The sequence below is a fragment of the Passer domesticus genome, chromosome 2, assembly GCF_036417665.1.
Source record: "Passer domesticus isolate bPasDom1 chromosome 2, bPasDom1.hap1, whole genome shotgun sequence".
Taxonomy (NCBI): Eukaryota; Metazoa; Chordata; class Aves; order Passeriformes; family Passeridae; genus Passer; species Passer domesticus.
Window position 1 is genome coordinate 53,128,110 of NC_087475.1, and position 21,914 is coordinate 53,150,023.

Consider the following 21,914-nt stretch of genomic DNA (forward strand, 5'->3'; position numbering starts at 1 on the left):
TTTCCTTCACTTTTTCTGTAGAGTTATTTATATAGAGCTACAATTATTTATAAAAACATCTTTCAGTACTGTATGTTTTGTAAATACTAAGTAAATAAGTTTGCATTTGTTATCAATACTTTTTTTTTAGGCTGCCTGGAATTAAAAGAAGACACCATTGAAAACCTCCTGGCAGCTGCCTGCCTTCTCCAGCTCCCCCAAGTAGTAGAGGTTTGCTGCCATTTTCTAATGAAGCTTTTGCACCCATCCAACTGTTTGGGAATACGAGCATTTGCTGATGCACAAGGGTGCACGGAGCTTATGAAGGTGGCTCACAACTACACCATGGTAAGGCAGTTTTGGAATATCTAAATTCAAGTCTTGTGAATCCTATATGTCCTCTACAAGTAAAAATACTGTGTTAGGTTTTGGATTGAAATTATTCTGTATTATATTTGGTATTTCTATGGAACTTTATTTCATAAGTGAAAACCATTGAAATGATGATTCCTAAGAACTTCAGTGAATTATGACAATTGGCCTTCTATGATGGATGCACTGTTTGCTGGGTCAGAATGGTATATAACTTATTTAGATGCATGACCTCATACAGGTGATAATAGTAAAGTGTATGTAAATCATTATAGTACTTTTTAATCACTTTAGTTTTTCTTTAGAGAAGCTTTGTAATTGTCATTGTTCTGTATGGGAACACTATGAAGGGAAGTTGTGTTGGGTAGTTGATTTGGGGTTTTTTGTCAAGAATTCTAGTCATCCTTTTAGTCATCTGTGAAGTAGATTAAGATAGGAAGTTCTAGAAAGAAATTTTTATCTGGTAATATTTAATATTTTTCTATTTCATCTGACAAAACAGGTATGGAATTAATGTCAAAATTTAACCAGAATTAATGAAGCAGAAATATACTACTTATTCAGATATTAAATCATATTGATTTTCATAGTTTGAAAAAATTAAAAACATCTGGCTCATGAAATTAAGCTTACATAAAGAGCAGATTATATATAATTTATGAGAAATAATGATCCCTTTAGGTCTCTACTGAAATGATTATTGAAGTAATAGAGCACATTTCAGTGAATCTCTTTCTCTTGTTCAGTGTTTTTGTCCTTATTTTATGTACTCTTTTCTGCAACTAATAACACATTACAATTCACAGGTTTAGCTGTGTTTTTTATCACTACAGTTCAGATAGTTATACCCATGTTACACTTTTGGAGCAAGTTCTGTGATTTCTCTGTATTACACGCCCAAGCTAGTCAGTAGAGATAAATGAGCTGTAAGAGCAGAATTCATATGATCTTCTTTTGAATGAAATTGTATTAGGACTGAACAGATGTGTTTTGAAAAAATCCAACCTTTTTATCAACACATTTCTTAGATTTATATATTACTTTTATATTTTCAGTCTGTTTTGTTGTACAAACATGAGAAAAAGACTGAAAAACATTGATTTCAAAAAAATTTAAAATTGTTTATGATTCTTTAAAAGAACTTATTGAAATATTTTTGGGTGAATGAAATTGCTCATCATAGTACATTTGAAGACTTGTGACTACTACATATCTAAAGTATCACAAAGTTCACAAAGATCTGTGCCACATCTCAGATATTTGGTATCTAATTTATTATTCTTTTAATGCTGAGATCTAAAATCTGAATTATGTGTAATGGGATGAGAAAATCACCAAAAAAATGGAAGATCATAAAGGAATTTGGTTGTAATTAATAAGCAAGCTCTGATTTATCTTCAAGGGTATTTGCAAGCATGCATAAGTCATGCTTTCTCTTTGCAAGAACAACAGATAATCACCATGACATGGCAATATTTTTTCTGACCCAGTGAAAACATAACCCTAAAAGATAAGCTTCATAGTGTGTGATATTTTCACAGGCTTTGTGTTACTTCTTTTAGGTGTGTCAGCTCACATCTATTTGCCTTACTTTTTTGTGTAAATGTGTGTAGAAGACTACACACTTTAGGAAGGAGTGCCTTATTGCCTATCTTCAGTACAGCACTTTCAGTCAAAGAGAATTTACATAAGAGAAAAGTGATTAGTTCTTCTGCATGGGTACATAACCAGGAAAAACTTACACAGTTCAAGGAAGATACCCTGAGTGTGATAGAGGAACACCAGAGACCTGGGAATATGAAGAAAGGGGAGGAAAGTGAGAAGCACAGGCAAAGAGCAGATGCATAGTCTCTGAGGTGACAGAAAGCATTATTTTTTCCTTCAGATTTCAGGACAGTAGTATGGACTGTGATGAGGGCAAACATAATGTAGGGAAAGAGGGAGTTTCTTAATAAATTCCTCCAGTCTTATGCAGAGGACTTGAGGGGAAGTGCCAGCTAAAAAATTGGTGGAAAATTCACTGTTTCCTTAAAAAATAGTTCTCTTGCTTTCCAGAGAACTTCAAGGTCCTTTCTTTAAAGTTTTTTGGGGTGCTTTTTTTAAGAGTTCAAAGTGGTGTATCTCAAATTCTTGATATGTGAATCTTCTTCCATAATGTTATTGCAAAAGTTTGTTATGAATAGGAAGTAAAAGTACTCCCTTAACTCTTGAATCTTGTGCAGTTTATTGCTTGATATAAAAACCTCAAAGAAACAATAGTTCTGTACTGGTGTAGGAATGGGGAGGAAGACAAAGTTTTTCAAATAATCTTGCAAAAATAGGTTTATAGGCATGGCTTATATGACTGTGCAATAATTTTGAGATGACTTAAGTTGGATCTAATCTTTGAATAATTTTGCTTCTTAGCTAATAACATCGTTGAAAATAAATACTCATTTATTAATTTGAAAAAAACAAGTAAAAAAAAATAGCTCTCTGCCTGCATTATACCTGGCAAATGTTATACAGCTTTTCTCCACCAATTACTTTTAAGCAGAAAGTCACAATTGTCTTCACAATAGCATTCTAATGAAAATCAATATATTTTCAAGAAATATTTTGCTTCATTGAGTCTCCATAAATGTTTTAGTCTTCATTTTTCAAATAAATCTGCTTTCCTAGTCTCAGACTTGATATAAGTTCTAAATTACACTGTTGTTGTATGTCACTTTGTGCTTTCACATAACATGTTATGAGGGCAAGACATTTGAGCTCATAAACTTATTTATACTGAAGAAGAAAAAGCTCCTGAACAGCAGAAAAATTAATTTAAGAATCCTGTTGACAGGAGATATATAATTTCAGACACGTTTTCTCTCACACTGAATAACTTCTATTTCCCTAACCATGAAATCTGTGGAAACAAAGAATACCAGTTTTTGTTTGCATAGTGCTTGCAGGTATGCCCTATATACTGTAAATAAAATTTGTTAACTATGAAGTTATATATACCTTTCCATGAGCAGAGGTATAGTATCCCTGGTGTTTACTGGGATATTTAGTCTTAAGTGTCAAATATCAAACCATTATTTTGAAATGCAAAATCTAAGCAAGGAAGAGCAAATGAGTTCATAGAGGAGGGTAGAAAGTGAGGAAATGAAGATAAGCAAAACAGTGAAGGAAAACCAGATAACATTTGAAAAATCCTAGAAAATACATTTGCCATATAGCAAAATATGAAATTGGAGGAAGAAAAGAGGAACGTAGATTTCATAAAATTTAGTGAACTATGAGCATTGGAGATTTCTGTGTTTGTGTTCCCTGTACTATTTAGAAATGGAACTTGGATGGCAACATTGTAAATGAAAGCTTTACAAGGAAGAAGTTAGTAAGAGAAAAAATGTAAATTGTCATTGGTTTTTTTTTTTAGGCACATCAGATTTAATGTAGTTTGTTTTATTTCTGAGGTATGAAGTTGCCCTACCAGTGTTTTATGGCATGATATTTTATTTTTTTTAATTATTTTTAATGGATCTGCTAATTTAAATGGCAGCACAAATATCCATGTCTCTTGATTTACGAATTCTGTACTTCTTAATTGCAATCTGGGTTGTTACTAGCTTGTCAGTTTCTGAAAGCTTTCAATCTGCAGAACCATATGTCTGATAAGTTTAAATTCCTAGTTTATTGCCAGAGTCAAGTTAGTTGACTGTAGAATGAAATGCATGTGTGATGTCTTAAAAAAAAAGCAACATAAAAGCAGCAAAATGAAATATATTAATAAGTTGAAGCAAATTATTTCTTTAAGCAAGCATTTTTAGTGAAAGTTCTTTATTTTAGTTGTAAGGGGCTTCATATATAGGGAAGCTAACCTCTAAAGTCTGCAATTTATCAGCTTGTCATACTTGTCAGTAATTTCAGTCATACTGTATGGACTTATCTGTCTCTTTAGAAAACAGAGTTAATTTGAAATCGTGATGGCCACCTCGTTGGGATGCAATTTTTTTTAGAGTAGATTTTTCAAATATGCTCTAATTTGAACCACTGTGTGTTTATTGGTGAAGGTTTGTAATTAACCATACTAAATAGACTCCGTGGCTTTAATGTACCATTAGCCCTTACGACAACTACTTTGGTGCATTGGTAAATATTGAAAGAGGAAAAGTATCTAATATTTTTCCTTAAAAAGATAATTGCAGTTTGGTTTTAAAGCCTGGAAAATTATTTTTAAAAATACTCATACTTGGTATGGTTTTGAATACAAATGCTTTCTTTCTCCCAGTAAAGGCCATGGTTCTGCTTGTGTTACAATGTACAGGTAATGTTTAGAAATTGAGAGTGTTACCTTCCAAGATATAGTACCACATTCTTCATCTCATTATCATGCCATTTTACTTAAACCTGATTGCTTCAAACAGAAAATTGAAATACCTCATAGATATAGCTATTTAATCTCTCAGTGCTTCACCTCTTAGGAACCTTCATTGAAACCTCAGTGATCATTTTGCATCTTGAAACTGCAGTTTGAGAGTTGAAATGATAGAGCTTCTCCCCTATTTTTATTTCACCATATTTCAAAATGAATTGCTAAACATAATCTTGTAAAATCTTCAAATTACTTTGATGCACTGAGCAGAAGAAAGACCATAAGTAAAAATTCCTTGACCAGAAGAACATGAATGAATCAAGTGATTGATGTGTCTGTAACCCACTCATAATGTTAGCAATATAAAGGACATTAACATATGTTACAGTTCCAAGCCTGGGAGATGCAGAATGTTTGCAAGTGCCTTTGAATGAAGTGGTAAGAGGTGTTTAGCTTCTCAGAGATGCAGTTCTGTGCTTTGCACTGCAAGGGTCATTAGTCCCAGCACAACAAAACATTATTCAATCTTAATTATGAGCACGTAAGTATCTCAGTGACATGTGCTGACTCTATGTGGGCTCTTTAATTTACTGAGAAGTCTGATTGTACTGCAGATGGAGAAGCCGTTTCATTTAGTTGAAGTGTATGCCTTATGGAAAATTTTAATGATCTTTTATGGTGAAGAGCTTCAGTGATCATTTTATTAGTTATGTTTATTATCTAGGTTACAAAATTTCACAATGGGTTAAAACCTGTTGGGCTGGAATGGGGGAGGAGTTATAGGTAAAACCTTTCCATTTACAGCAGTTTATCCTGAAGCATATTGAAATATTGTAACGTTACTCCATATTCAAATTAAGAAAAATATTATTGATATATTGGTAAATGGTCACAACAGTCATTAATGAGTTGTAGTTATACATTCAGACATCAGAGGTTTATTTCAGTGCTAGTTTTAGTAGAGCTTTAACTAAAGTCAGATAACAAGTGAAGCAAGAAAACTCTCTAGTATTATAATTTAAATTTAACAGTTCTTTAAAGTCATGGTAAGGAGTAGTATTCCTCAATTTAGTGTTCCCACTAATCACTCCAAACCATGCACTGCTCACTCCCTCCCCCTTTTCTCTCCCCCTCCCCCTGCAGCAGGACTGGAGAGGAGAACTGGAGGCACAAAAGGTAAAGACCATAGGTGAAGATAAGAACAATTTACAGGAAACAGCAATGAGATAGGAAAAGGAACAGTAGCAGCAACAATAGTATGCAAATGACAGAGTGTACAAGAAGGAGGCAAATAATTCACATGTTCACTGTGGCGAAACCCCACAACAATACTCAACTCTCCATCTACCACACTAGCTGACCGGGAAGGGAGCTTTTCCCAAGTCCCTGGAAAATGACATAAAGTGGTATACAATAACGTCCAGGTCCTTGCTACCCCTCCTCTTGTCTGCTGCAATAATTAACCCTGTCCTGGCTGAACCCTGCTCCGGCTGATTAACATCATATATGTACAGGGTCGTAAGGTTTCTTGCCAGGGTCGGCTGTTACTCGACTCTGCCCCAGCACGGGAAAAGGTGGTTCTGGGCAGGCCACGCTTTCGAAGAAGGAGTCTGGACTCTTGCTTTTCGGTCTTCAGTTGAGTTTATTGATCCTTATCTACAAAGTTTTTCTGTCTGTCCAGCTGAGGTCTGATCAGCAAGACAACCAAGGGCACTCTCTCCCGCCCACGGGGCAGTTGTCTCTTTTATAGTGAAAACTACGTATTAGATATTTACCTTCTATTTCCAATACTTTTCGCCCTTGTTGGCAAGTGCACCTTCACTACGAACCAATCCACACATGCCAACATCATCTTGAACATGGATGCCAAGGAGAAGAAAGAAGAAGGACAGGGCACGCCCAAATTCCTCCATCTTGGGACTCCTGACCCATGCACAGAATTCTAGACCCCCCTGTACAACATATAAAACCCCCCTGTACAGTGCATTATAATTCAAATTTTATCAAGTGAATATCATCCCCTCACCATTCAGGCCTGAATTTCTCTCATTTCCTCACATTCAGGTGTCTTTGGCTTCCTGCCAGGGTCTCCGAGCCCCTGCCAGGGCTTTGAGATATCCAGGGCATCCAGAGAGATGCTCTGGGTTCCGACAGTTTCTTTCTGCTGTTTTATATAGCTGACCACATGCTGCTCAATAGATACTGATCAAATAACAGGTTTTTTAAACTTCAAATTGTACTTCATTTTCACCACTTTGACCTCTTCACCACCACATTGGTGACATATGGATAAACAGACAATGAGATAGATGGAAAGCTGACTGGACAGAGAGGCTCAGAGATCTCTGGTGAGTAGTAAAAAGTCCAGCTCGTGACAGCAAATAGTGAAGTTCCTCAAGGATAATTCTAGGGTCCAACACTGTCTAGCAACTTCAGTAATTATTAGCTGATAGGATGGAGTTCTCTCTCAGCAAGTTTGCAGATGTCATCAAACTGGCAGGAGGAGGTGATGGATATGTTTAAGAACAAGGCTGCTATTTAGAGGGCATGCTGAAGCAATGGGTTGAAGTCACAGAATCATTAAGGTTGGAAATTACTGCCAAGATGAAGTCCTGCCTTTGAATAAATACCACCATACCCACTAGTGACAAAAAGTGCCACTTCTACTTATTTTTTTTTAATACCTCCAGGGATAATGATTTCACCAGTTCACTGGAGAACATGTTCCAATGCTTCACCACTCTTTCAGTGAAGAATTTTTTCCTAATATCCTGAGCCTCCCTTTGTGCAACTTGAGGCAGCTTCCTTCCACTTGTCCCGTGTCTAGTTGCCTGGGAGAAGACGCCAAACCCCACTTCAACACAAACTCTATTCAACTGCAGAGAACAATAAAGTCTCTCCTGAACCTTCTTTTCACCAGGCTAAACCACCCGAGTAACCCCAGTCACCCTAAGAGGATTTGTGTTCCAGACCCTTCACTAGCTTTTTTGATTCATGGCCACTCATCCCCAAGCCTGCAGTGTTGCATGGGGTTGTTGTGACCCAAGTGCAGGACCTGCACTTTGCCATGTTGAGCCTCACACCACTGGCTTTGGCCCATCAATCCAGCCTTTCTGATCCCTCTGCAGCGCTTTTCTACCCTTCAGCAGATGACACTTCTGCCCAACATTTTGTTTCCTGCAAACTTACTCAGGATACACTTGATTTCCTCATCCAGATCACCAATAAAGGTATTATAAAGGCCTGGTCCCAAAAGTGAGAAGCATCATGAAGTTCAGCAAAGAGAAGTGCAAAGTCCTGCAATCTAGGAACAAATAACCCCATGTACTGCTACAGGCTGGGGAGCAATTGTCTAGGAAACAGTTCTGCAGAAAAGTACATCAAGTTGAGAGTAAACCAGCAATATACCCTTTCTGCTAGAAGGCCATCAGCATGCTGGCGTGTATCAGTGAGAGCGAGAAAGTTGAAGAAGGTGATCCTTCCCTGTTTGGCACCCATGAGACCAAATACAAAGTGTTGTGTTCCTTTTTTATTCCTCAGTACAAGAGAGACATGGATATAATGGAGTTAGTCCAGGGGAGATCAGCATGCTGATTGGATGCTGTAAGGCAAGTCTGAGGAAGCTGGGCTTGATGAACCTGGTCTACTGAGGGAGACCTTTCTGCTCTCTGCATCTAAACGATTGGGGGGATACAGACAAGGGTCCAGAATGTTGTTGAGGGTGCAGAGTAATAGGTAACAGACATAAATTAGAATATAGATAATCCTAACTGGATATTAAAATTATTGTTTTAGAACATTAGGAGTAATTAAATGCTAGGAAAGTAACAATCACTGGAATTTCTGGGATCTGTTCTTGAAGGTATTAAAGAAGTGACTGAAAATGTTGCTAAGTAACATGATCTAGTTAAGACATGTACTGAGCAGGGACTGTGACTACATGAGGTCACTTTGAAGCAAAACTATTCTGTAAGGCTATTAAATATATTTCCTATATGTTTTTAGTGGTAGATCTGAGCTATGTATCCAGGGATGACATGAAGCAAAAGTTCAGATTTTTTTTTTTTTTTAATTTTACTTCTCTGGGCAACAGATGGGTTTCCCGAAGCTAGTTTTTAATTGACTTTTATTAGCAGTAAGCTACTGGTAGCATGTTAGCAACAAGTTAACAGTAACACACTGATATTTTAAAACATTCTGCAATTTTCTGTGTCTTATGCTCAGAGTACTAATTTGGAGTAAAAAGTTTAATTATATCTCTATTTAAAATGCTTCCTTGATCTATATAGAATGGTAATTTTAAAGGAAACAGGTCCCTTCACTTGACTAGGTAAATTCTGATTTTTAAAGCTGTTATTCTGATACTCTTTTTAAAGGTTGGTTTTTTATAATATCCTTTCTTTTTCTACCATTCCTTGGACAAGAAAAATTAAGTTGAAAATACTCCAAAGACACAAGAATAATTGAAATAAATAATATTACCAGAGATAAAAAAATGAAAAATATTTTGTATTTACAATCCAGTATCAATTATGCCTGACTGATATTTTTTGAAGTTCAGAATTTCCTCTATTTTGCCCCTCTAAAGCCATACTAATGATACACAAAAATGAACAATTGCGGCAGTGCAAACACAAGCAAGAGTGACAGAATCCTTGCCACTTTAAATTGAACCACAAAATTTGATCTTTTATTTCTCTTGATAGGATTACTTTCTCAAAATATTTCAGTAGCTTTTTTTATATATAAACTATTATTGCTATTATTATGACTCCTATTCTCAATTTATTTTGTCTTTTATTTTTGAAAAGAAATTGTACTTTATAGATCACCTTTCATACTTTCAGTATTTTTAAGATTCTTGTTTGAAAGCAATAATCAGCACTTAGCGCAGTGTGCTGCTTTCATTTTTAAGTTCTCCTTAGTACAGCTGTGACATAGCACGTTACAGTAGCACTCCATCAAGACACAGTTGGAGAAGAGGAAGGTAAGAGCGTTTCAAGAACTAGCATATGGACAGCAAGATAATTAATAGAAAATAGAAAAGACAACTGCTGGTAGAAAAATACTGTGAAGTCTACAGAAAAATAGTTAAGGAAATAGTCTATAGTGCTTTAATCACAATTTGATGGCTTCACAATCACCAGGAACTTCAATTTTGTTGCCGAGATGCTATATTTAAAAGGTTAGTATGGCAGAATTCTGTATTATTGCTAGAGAGGGATGCTCTGAAAAGCAGTGTTCTCAGCTAAATAACCTTTTTACATTTTACACAAGTATCAACTGTTCCTATAGCTTTAATTTGTTTTTCAAGTTTATTGTAGTTCCAGAAAACTGAATATTCAGCAGCAATGTTAATATCCCATTGAACTAATACCTTCTATGCTTTAGGCATATATTTGCATACTAAGGGTACTGTGATAGGTCTCTTCTTCATATGATAATTGTCTGTGAGGTCAGCAGATCTACATCTCAATCTCTCAAGTGAAGAATATATCAATTTATAAATCCTGCTTTATCTGACTGAACAGTAGGCAGCAATAAACTACCACTCTTTGAGATATCTCAGGGCAAGAAGAGTTAACCTAACAAGCATTGGTGAGTGCATAAAATCAGCATGAATCTGTTTCAATATGTACAGAACTGCAAACATCAAATGAAAAAAGCACTCCAAAGACAGTGAATCTTGGAGGATTTTCATGCCATTCATGAAAAATAATGAAGATGAAAAACAAGGTAGCTCAATTTTGTAGCTGTAAATTCAAACCTTTGGGTCTGCATAGCAGTGTAAAATCAAATACCTGGCATTTTTCCATGTCTTTGGTAAAGTTAAAGGATGTGTCCCAGTACTAGGGATAAGAATTCTTTCTTTGTTTTCATGAAAGTATTCAAGGGTGGGTAAACAAGAGCCCTACATGAGTTCTTAGACTGCATGTAGAAAATTGTTTGACGTCTAAATTCTCTGAAAATGCAATATGTATTGAATTTCCTGTTCAGGGGTACCAAGAAAACATGACATAAGCTTTAAGTGCATTTTCTCTCTGCTGTTCCCAACACTTTAACACTGCGGAGTAGTTCTTTAGGGTAGAAAGAAGATTCACTGTTGCTTTCCTTGGGCATCTCAGCCAACTAAGAATATAGCCTAACTGGAATATGTAGCTGGTGGGAGGTGGAAAAGAGCTAATATTGGACAGGGTGATTGAGCTTATACTAGTATGGGGAACTCTGGTAGGAAAAACAGAAGAAAGAAAGATACAGGAATGAGACATGATAGAAAAGAGAATCTTAGTCTTTGGACGATGGTTAAAGCAAACAGAACAGTATTTGACCAGTAGAAATTTTACTCTATAGAAACTCCATCACCAAGATTCTTTTCCCTGTTCATTGCTCTGCCTTCTGAAATCATCAGAAGGCAGAGCACTGTTAAAATGGCTTGAAAATATTCAGTCTGATCTTATCTGACAATAATGTGTTCAGTACAATGCAGAACAGACATCTAATTTTTCTATTGACTAAGAAAAAATTTGCAGCCAAAGAAAAATAAAGTCAAGGAAATCTCAAGGAACAGTATGCTTTTGATACTTCCAGTACTGGTGGAAAAGAAAGCTAACACTTCAGAGTAGAGGTTAGCCCTCATCTTTCCTGAAGCAGTCTAAGAAACTCAGGCTTTACAGTGTTCTGTCAGTGACAGGAACCCTTCAATACAACAATGACAGATATTAGAGAATCTTAACACAGAGATACTGAGAAAAAAAATCACCTGCAAGTATTTCTTCCTAGACTGCAGGCAGAGGAACAAAAGAGTTTATGGTCTCACTTAACACCATTGATATTTAAAAAAAAAAATCTAATTAATAGACAAGACTTTGGTCTTTCCACTTCATTTGCATGTTGCTCTATCCTGAGACTTTTTATATGCTGTTCCATAAAATATTTCATTTTATTCACATTCAGAAAACTTATTGTTATTGCAAACTTTCAGAAAGTTTTTTTCTGTTGTGGAAGCATCACAACCTTGCCATAATAAAGACCTGGGTGACTGGACACAATGAGCTGTAGATGACAGTAAAATGACAATACAACTCACTCCAACAGAGACAGAGTATGATAAGCCTTGGTACAGGCTGTGGGTCAGCTGCCAGAAACTTACATCGTATCATCATGGACTGATTTTGTTTGTGGCCTATGTGACACCTCAGTGTCAGTACCAGGGATTGGGACCAGAAGGGCAGGGGAAGGGGCATATTGTTAATGCAGGCATCCAACACTGAGCTGCAGAAATTACTGCATTTCCCCTGGCTCCACTGTGTCAACTCACATTTAGGGCCAGCTTTGGTAGCTGGAACTGTGTGTGGGCTGTATGTGTGGGACTGTGAAGTTTTTCCTGACACAGCTTACCCACTGCTTTGGTTCAATTATTAAATAGAACTTTGCAGCATCACACTGTCTGGTGCTCTTTCTCCCTGCCCCCTCCTCCTTGACAGCTGTTCATGGTGAATTTTCTGCTTGGCACCAAGAAATAACAGATAATCTCATAATGATTAGAAAACATTCTTACCAGAAAGAATTTTTTTTTCTTTATGAAAACATTTAACTTAAAAACTATTACATTTTTGTAACTCATTTAGACTTAGACATTTTAAAGACATTTTAATACATAATAGCTACAAAAGAACCATATATATATGTATATAATATTTGAAACTGAATATTTATCTACTTTTATCTTTTCTTTATAGAAAAGCTCATCAGCCACATTGCATCTGCTTTTTTCCTACAACCTGTTCTGAAAAAGAAACAACAAAACTATACAACAGAAATATGTTGTGATTTTTATTTGACCAACATGTGAAATGTAGGAGGCTAGGCCTGGAAATACAGCTGTACATAATGAATTACATAATTTCATTTTTGCCTCTCCCTGTCTTTCATAATATCATTAATTTCTTTCAGTTTCCCTGTGTTCTTCTCCTCTCCCTCCTTCCTCTGTTCCTTCCACTCTCTCCCCCTCCTTCCACCTTCTCTATGTCCCTTTCCTCTCCTCCCTCTTTCTCTTCCTGCCTTCCTGCCTTCTTGTCCTCTCTGCTTGCTGCTTGCTTTCCTTCCTTCCTCCTTCCCTCCTTTTTGATTTCCATGCTTTACTCTCTCTCCATCCATGACGGGTTCCACCTCTTGGTCACTTAAAGTAGACGCACCCTTAATACTTGTCAATAGTAATTCTGTTCCACACAGAGGAAAAAATAGTAATTCTGTTCCACACATAATGAGACCTTTGAAATTAAGCTGGAAAAGGCAGTAAATATTGAAACATCCAAAAGGATTACTGGAAATGACAATATATATTAGCTTCACTGTTCAGGTATGCTGTTCATTCATAAGTATATATATATATATGATATAAATATGTAATTCTGTACATATATAACACATAAGCTATACTATATGTACTTATGGTTGTCAGGTTCAATGTAATGTAATTTTAATTATGAAGGCCTTGATGCTGTGTAAGCACTTCTCAGCAATAGCGAAAATATCCCTGTGTTATCAATGTTGCTTTAAGTATAAATTCAAAAATCATAAAAATGTTTCCCAAATTTTCTGAAAATGTAACCAATGCTGACATGGAATGAAAGCAGTAATTATTGTTGCAAGTGTTAAAATTTTCTAGGGAATGGGAAGCTTCTATCAATTCAGCATTCCCCTAGGTAGAGAAGACTTTTTTCAATTAACAATTATAGCTGGTTCTCATTCCCATGAGGATTTGGAATCTGGAGATTCTTTTTCTTTTTTTCATGATCAGGCTTGTGACTTTATGATCCCCCTTGTATGTAATCCCCTTGTATGTAACCCCAGTGTACTTGCAGCCTAGCAGCGAAGAGCAACTGTTCTATAGAATAAGATGAATGGCTCAAAAATTAAAGGAAAGAAGGGAAGAAAGATGGGAAGAAGAAAAAACCTCTTTGAGTGATTCCTTTAAATAACTTCTAATCTTTTGGAATTGCAGTTCCAAAAGCCTGTCTGAAGATGAGTGCTTCTGGATTACTTCAAAAATTAAAACATGCCTCAAAAGAAGATGAATCAGTTACTTCTTAGAAGGAAATAGCCTTACTTGATTTTGAGATCATTATCACATCTAGTACTTTAAAATTATTTTGAGTAGTAAAAAATAACATAATTTAAACAGACATAATTTCATTAGAGTCATTAAAGCTAATGCTTGTTTATACCAGCTGGCAAACAAATATACTTCTAGAATAACCCTATTAAGACAGTTGCAATTTTGTAAGGGTATTGCATAATCATTCATGACTCTCCTTATATTGTTTCTTTGCTTGCAACCCCTGCAATTATTTGTTCAAAATGGTGCCACATTACCATCATACCTGATGTTAACCTGTTTAGCCATTGTGTTTTACAGGGTTGAGTATATAATAATATGGTATAATTTGAGTGTCCTCCATAAGGGAAATGCTGGTGAGAGCAGGGTGTAGAGAATTGTGTGAATATTTCTTGGGGTGTTTCTGTGGGATGAAAAAGTTGGAAAATCTATCACTTAATACTGATGTTGTTGAAAAAAAAACTTAAAAGGATATTCTCTACGGCTGAACTGCCCATAATAAAAGACTGACAGTTGACTCAATGTTAAATATAATTTACTTCAGTAATTACTGAAAAATACACAAGCCACTGAAGATTAGACTTAACATCAAGAATCTGTGTTTCATTCTTCCGTAAGCTATTGTTTTAGAACACTAGAATTTTCAATTTCAATTTGAGTTCATAGTTACTGAGCTCTCATTACATGTTATAGGCTAGACTGAAAATTTTAGTGCTCAACAGAAATTGTATGTCATGGCAGTTGGGTATTTAAATTCTTTTTTTCAAAGAGTTCATGTTTGTTGTCAATATTTCTATTTCATTCTTAGAACTCCCCCTGGTGGATTATGTAAAACATAAACAGACTCTAAAGAATCTGCCTCTAGAGGCTAATTTTACAATTTTCAGTACTAAGAATATTTCAGTTACCATTTTATAAATATATGTATTATTTATCTTGACAGTAGCTATAAATATTACTTAAGTTGATATTAATTCTCAGAGAATCTCTGAGGTTTTTTGCTTGTCTATAATGTGGGTGTCCTCTAGCATAAAAAGGAGAGTTTATTTAAAAAAAAAACCCAAACAAAACCCAGTTCTAATAAATTGAACAGCCTAAAATCTGTCAAAGATAAAATGCTTGTCAGGGCATTCATGAGAAATACCAGCCATGGAGAATTGCCTGGGCTGGTTATTTAATACTAACATTATTTTTAATGTGCCCGCAAGTGAATTAGTTTCATATCCTAGGGAAAAAAATGATGAAGGATCTGAATTTGAAAGTATACCCTAAGTAAGAAAGACCAAGAAAGGAATGCTAGAGCACAGGAAACTGTGAGGGACAAGAAATATCATACTGATATGTAAGTACCTATGTGCTCAGGTTAAGACAGAGCAGCTAACTGGAAAAGTCTTTCTTTAATGTGTGAAACTGGATTTTATACAGATAACAACAAGTTGATTATTGTGAATATCTTCCATTCATTCATGGTTCATTCATTAAAGGAAGAAAGTGGAAAGTAGTAATGGTAAATGGAGTGGCAGGCAGGTAAATAATAAGAATTAGCACTTATCAAAGAAATTCTGATAAATTGAAAGAATATTAAAATAGTGAAAAGTGTCTGTTGGAGACCTGTAGAAGTAGACTTGTAAATAAATGCTGTTGTTTTTCAAGCTGTAGAAGTGAGAGATTTTATGAGGGATTGTCATTATGGAAGATTTGAAGATGTAAAAAATGTAGCACATAAGTATTGCTAATAAAAGTAGTAGACTGGAGTAAAATTGAGATAGTAGTTGCCAGGTTCCTTTACCAAATAATTACTAAGCCAAAGCAAATTCATAATCTCATGACCTCATGGTTTGAGAGCATCATTGAAACATTGGTTCTCAAAGATAAAATTGATTCATGTGATGACTTTACATAAAAATAAGGATAAACAAAAAATTGGTAGGACTTAACAGTCGTGATTACAAAAGTAAAAAATTATTATAACTAGTCAGCTTGACCAAATACTTATTAAAAACCAAGATAGTGAGGAGATCTAGATCTTTAAAATCAAAGGTATAATATAAAATTATGTGTAAAATTATTTAGATTTTGCATTACCAGAAAGAGGGGAAATGCTTGCACATAAGATTCTAACCAAATAAATAATTTCCTCCAGCAAAACCCCACAAAACAATCTAAAAATGAGCTAAGAAAATATAAGTAATGAAAAAATAAGTGCAGAAAAAGTAGAAATCACTAAATACAAGCATACAGCAGAAAGTGTCAAGAGCAAATTTTAACTATTTCTTTTCAACAAATGCAAGAAAAAAAGTAGGATTTTAATTGCTAAATCAAGAAAATAACAATGTAATTACAGTGAGATGGTACATGTATCTACCACTAATTGTATAAATGTAATGAAATGTAACAGAAACATGAATTTGCTTATAGTAATTACACTAGTTTCCCACATGTAGACCAGAGCAGGATGTGCTTCAATGAAAACTGGAGTTCCTGAAAGGAAATTTACCACAATAAAAATGAAGGTAAAATTTGGAGTTCAAAATATATTCTAGTATATATGTGTATATATATATATGTGTCTCTGTACATACATATATTTCCATATATCCTTTTATAGATATAGATACATATGCAAATATCATATATAAAAATATGTGTATATATATGTGTGTGCGTGTGTGTGTGTTTATATATGTGTATTTTTATATGTGGAATAGATAAAAACTCCCTTCTGTGTCAGTCTGGTGCTATAGGGAAAAAAAAAAAAAATCTAATCCCTGGATGCAGTGGTGGTTTTTAGAATTTTTTGTATAATTCTCATATCACTGCATTTAAATAGTGCTTGACATTTGGAGGGTGTGAAGAGGGGAGACACATAGGATTATAGGACAAGAGAAAATGTCTTGTAATAAATATCTTAGAGTGCTCAGGCTGTTTCAGCTTATTAAAAAGAAAAGACGACAGGGTTCCTGATGACACTGTATCTCCACAGGGAGAAACTAGTGAGAACTAAAGAGCTCTTTAATCTAGTTGAGAAGTCTTAGTAAGAGCCAATTCAGTTTAGATGGATTGGAAATAAAGTACTTTTCCATCAACGAAATTGCTTAAACACTGGAACAAACTGGGATAACTGCAGAGAAAAGCATTGAATTCTCCATCTTTAGGTATTTTCATCTCAAGATTGAATATGTTTGAATAAAATTGAGACAAAGCAGAAATTATTCTTAGTCACAGAGTAATTGGTGGGCTTCATACGCAGAATATATTTGACTAACTAATTTCCTGCCTTTAATTCTAAATATCTGTGTCATGATGATCTATTTTTTTTTTCATTGTTAGAGATTGATATTTTCTGATAAAAAGGTGGAAGAGAGGAGCGGGCTGCCATTTTGTTAATTCATGAATGCTGAAAACTGAGTGAAGGGGAATTGTGTGGGACAAAGGCCAAGTTCTCTTTAACAGGTTGCTCAGTAGAGGGAACATTTTAGAAGTTTAGAATGTCGTTAAAGAAATTTTGCTAAGCAAGGAATCCACAGAGAAGATAGGAAATTCCTTAGCTAAGGAGGAAGTTAAAGTTTAGAGGCAGTGGACTTTTTTTTCAGGGCATCCCAGAATGTTGAGTTGGAAGGGACCCACAAGAATCATTAAGTCCAACTCCCATCCCTTTAAAACACCATTCCCAAGAGTCACACCATGTCCCTGGGAGCATTGTCCAAAGGCTCTTGAACTCTGCCAGGCTGGTGCTGTGACCATGTCCCTGGGCAGCTGTTCCAGTGCCCAACCACCCTCTGGAGGAAGAACCTTTTCCTGAAATCCAACCTACCCCCCCCGACACAGCTTCAAACTATTCCCTGGGTCCTGTCATTGGTCACCATAGAGAAGAAACTTCTTGCAAGAGATACATAGAGTTCGTTGCTGCACAGAAATATATTGAAATATATTGCATTGTAGTTCAGTCAACAGAAGTAATAGTTGGTTGCAGTGTGCTCACTAAGGGAAAGATGCAAGGAATTTACCTCAGTGCTCCAGTGATTCTGGAGCCTATCCTAATATCCAACTATTCTTTTGAAACCTTCATTGTCAAGTGTCATGAGGGTATGACATGCACACATAACTCATGTTAAATGAGTTATGTATGCATGTCATAAATTTAATAGACTAAATAGTAGTCTTAAATTTAATAGGCTAAATATCTTACTTAGTTTGAAAAATACTTTAATATATAGAATTAAAAAAACTGAACAGAAATATGTGAATTCATGTAAATTCCCATAGGGATGCTGGCTATCCAGAGAATGAAGGATTGATTTATATAAGTAAAATGTCAGTATTTCTGATACTGGAGAAATAAGCTACTTACATGTTAGACATTAGCAACTATCCAAGTTCAAATTCAGATGATTAGTAGTTTACATGAGATGCAATACTTCTAACTGCTGCCATTATATCCCAGTGATAATAAAGAAGATTTTTTTCTTTCCATTTAAGAAAGAATAGCAAGATTTATTTACAGTAAACTATTTCTAGAGAGAATTTATAAAAGACAGTGCATCCAGGTGGTTTGCTCTAAGAATACCTAAAACTTTATTTTTTTCTTGTGTACTTGGGAATTTATCTTTCCATCTGAAAGTACAGAGACATGTTAAATGTGTACAATATGGAGCATCATTTAAACAGAACTTCAATCCTTTTACAGAATTCACATGGTAAATTTGGCTTACTGTTCAACTAGTAGAAACAATGATGATTCTTTTTTTGTGTGTGTTTTGCTTCTATTAATGTCCTTAAACTTTTGTATCTGGAGCTGAAAAGCACTGTAGAAAATGAGACATTAGACCACCAAAATGTCCCAATACTTCTAATATGTTTAAATAAATGACATGGCATTAAAAAATGCGTACAGCCCACATCTAATTTTCAATTTTCCTTTTAAACATAATTGTCAGTAATGAATAGCCTTATCCCAATTAAAAAAATATTAGTTCATCCATTAATTCATACTTACACCAGTGCACACTTATTATTCACCTTTTAAAATTCAGACTATAAATGAAAAGCCAGAGTTAGCTTGTATGACTTGGTCATGTTAATCTTGGTTGCCTGGTCTAAGCTTGGTTTCCATGCCTATTCTGTCATCAGTGGAAAAATAGAAGGTTCTCCAAAGGATATTTAAATGTCATCTGTTTTCAATCTCAGTAACAATAGCTACTTAAAGATAAAATATGAAACAATTCTTTGTAATGATTATATAAAATGTGGCTTCCACATTCTCATTTATGGAGACAAATGAGAACCACTTGTTCCTTTCAGAGAGTAATTCTCTTGCTCATCATCCATTCAACTCCTGCATCCAGATCAGGGACATGTGAACAGTCACCAGCAAGATGTAGCCTCATTGCTACAACTATTCAAATTTCACTGTTTAGATTATTTTGTAAATTTAGAAACCCTAAACATCAAAGACAGGCTCCTGAATTGTGTTCCAGAGACCAGATACTTAAGAAATCGTCAAAGTATTTAAATTATTTTTGTTGCTTGCAGATTTCAGTGGAAAAGGTCATCCTTTCAAAGAATGACATTAAATTCTAGTGGTGTGTACAGTTCCACATAAACAAGGATAGTTACTCTGTTTTCATTAGTTGAGCAAGCAGTGATTTCTTATTTGCTATAGTGATTAATATTTATTCAGTACATTTATTTGTTTTGTTAGGGAGCAGGTTGTAATTTCATTCAACCATTCCTTTCATAATAGGAAAACTATCATGGATTGATTTAAGAAAAGTAAGGTATAAACATTGTAATGTATAATGCCTTTTCTTCATTGATTAAGCTTAGAATAAAAAATGTCCTTTTAATTTCCATTATATATCCCTTATATATCTTTATGCAACACACTCTTGTTAATAAGAATAAAAGAAACATAAAATAATTGTGTATTTTTCAGATTTATTTTATTCTAGGCATTGGCTAACATTTGTATTTATTTAGCCTATATCCTTTTGATGTATGACAAATGTTATATGCTTTATAATTATGCAAACTTTATCTGACAGGTTTCTAGCCTGCTGAGATTACAGGTGCCTAGGTAGGGAAAGCTTTAAGAAGTAGACTTACAGGTTTATTTAGCTACTGAATGCAAGAGACAAAACAATGTTTATTAGTTCATATTATGTAGATTTTTCCTAGTGTGTCGTAACTTTCTTTCTTATCTTTAAATTGGGACTGTTCTAGGTGGTGCTGCTTTAATGTGATGGCAGTAAAAACATTGTATTTTTACTTTGCCAATATTCATTTCTGAATTGACACCAAATGAAATTTTAATTTAAACAGATATGTGGAGTATTCTGTGTAAGATTAAGGGTGGTTATTTGTAAGTAAAGGAATGCTGTTCAATTTTTACTTTTTAATTTATTATTTATGTTATGAAACCAATCTGCAGTCTTGGAACAAAGCTTAATCTTATGTGTCCCCTGAAATATTTTATCATAATTAGAGTCAATAATGAAATAAGACTCTAAAGTTCTACCAACTTATTCTATGACTACATCTTAATTAAATTATTAATTATAAAAACTACTTTTGGAAGGTCACAAAATGTCTTTTTATTAATTTTTTTTTTATTTTAACTCAGCACTTAGTTAACTAGGCTTGTATATTTTGATAAATTAATCACGAAAATGTCTATGAAACTCATCTTTCTGAACATTCTCTCATCAGCACATTTCCATCAATATCTGTTATGTTTCCTTTTTTTTACATCTGGATTAGAAATCTATATTCTTCTCTGCTGGCAGTGAGTTACCTAGACAAGTCTGCTCAAGAAATTAATCTGATATGATTCATAAAATAGATACTACTGAAAAGACATATTAAAAATAACAATATTTTTCACCTATTTTCATTATATTATTTTGAGGTCCTGTCAATTCTGAGATGTTATTTTAAACTTCTTATGATTTAAATTGATCTTTCTAAATAAAAATTTGACAGGCATACTGTGCCCTTTGGCATAAATACTGCTGTTCTTGTGTACTGATGATTAGTAGAATTGCAGAGAATCTTTTCCATTTGTAAAACTAAGCTACATCTGTGCTTTTCATGTATCACTTCCTATTGAAATTAAGGAGTTGAATTGTGATTTCTGTTTATGCTAATTAAATATTTTTAAAAGAAATTATGTAAATTGGAAAAATGTGTTTGTTTAAATCTGCAGTTTCACAAAACCAAATTTTGCCAGTGGCACCGGTAGTTCAGTATAGCCTCCTGCAATGTCTTAAATAGATCTAGACCTGTCAGATTTTTTTGTTGTTGTTGTAAGAGCAATGTATTGTGTTTAACAGTAATATAATTTTTAGAAGGTGAAGTGCTGTGCACTACTAATATTAACTAAAGAAACATCCCTCCCTTCAAACCCTTTCAGCAGGGTTATATCTTGCGAGTGTAGCTGCTGTTTGCAATAGGGTTAAAAAAAATAAAGCCTGAGGATGCTGCTATCACAACCAGGCAGGAAAGGAAATTGCTTTTCCTCAAAATATAAAGGTTAATGAGAATTAATAGTTTCACTTCTGTTTCATTAAAGACTTTCCTAAAGGTAGTATAGTCTAATTCCCTTCTTCTGTATCCTACATTGAACTAGGTTTTTAAGACTTTAGTTAAAAGCTGTTTCTCAGACATATATCCTTTTAATTTTCTTAAACTTCCAGTATGTGCCAAGAAGGTGCTGATATTTCATCTCCCCACATATTTAATTTATACAGAAGGCCTCTTAGTGGCATGTAGTAATATTATAGTTTGCTATGGATAAATTCTAGCTGAGTCAAAGCTGTTTTCTTTTATTATATCTCAGATGTCTTATTTTGTTTATTGTTGGCTTTGCTGTTGTTTGCAGGGGTGGGGAAAGTTTGTCCTTTTTTTGCTTTTATGTAGGGTGCTTTGTATTTTCTGGAATGCTCCTAAAGGTTAATTAACGTTCCTGCTTCACATGTAAAACATACCAGAATATATTGGATTTATCTTGGTTTATTCTTACTTGAACTATTGTCCCCTAAGATTTTATTTTAAAATAGTTATTATACAAGTCTTTGGATTTCTCAATGGAGAGCAACACAC

General features: G+C 34.5%; 1 protein-coding gene across 2 annotated transcripts in view; it reads left to right on the plus strand.

Annotated features, from left to right (window-relative positions):
• KLHL1 (kelch like family member 1) overlaps nt 1-21,914 on the plus strand; it is a 190,475-nt gene that overhangs the window by 80,965 nt on the left and 87,596 nt on the right. For both annotated transcript variants that reach the window (XM_064408608.1, XM_064408609.1), the window contains one exon: nt 131-327. In XM_064408608.1, the coding sequence (XP_064264678.1) occupies nt 131-327 (197 nt within the window). The remainder of the gene's footprint in view (nt 1-130; nt 328-21,914) is intronic.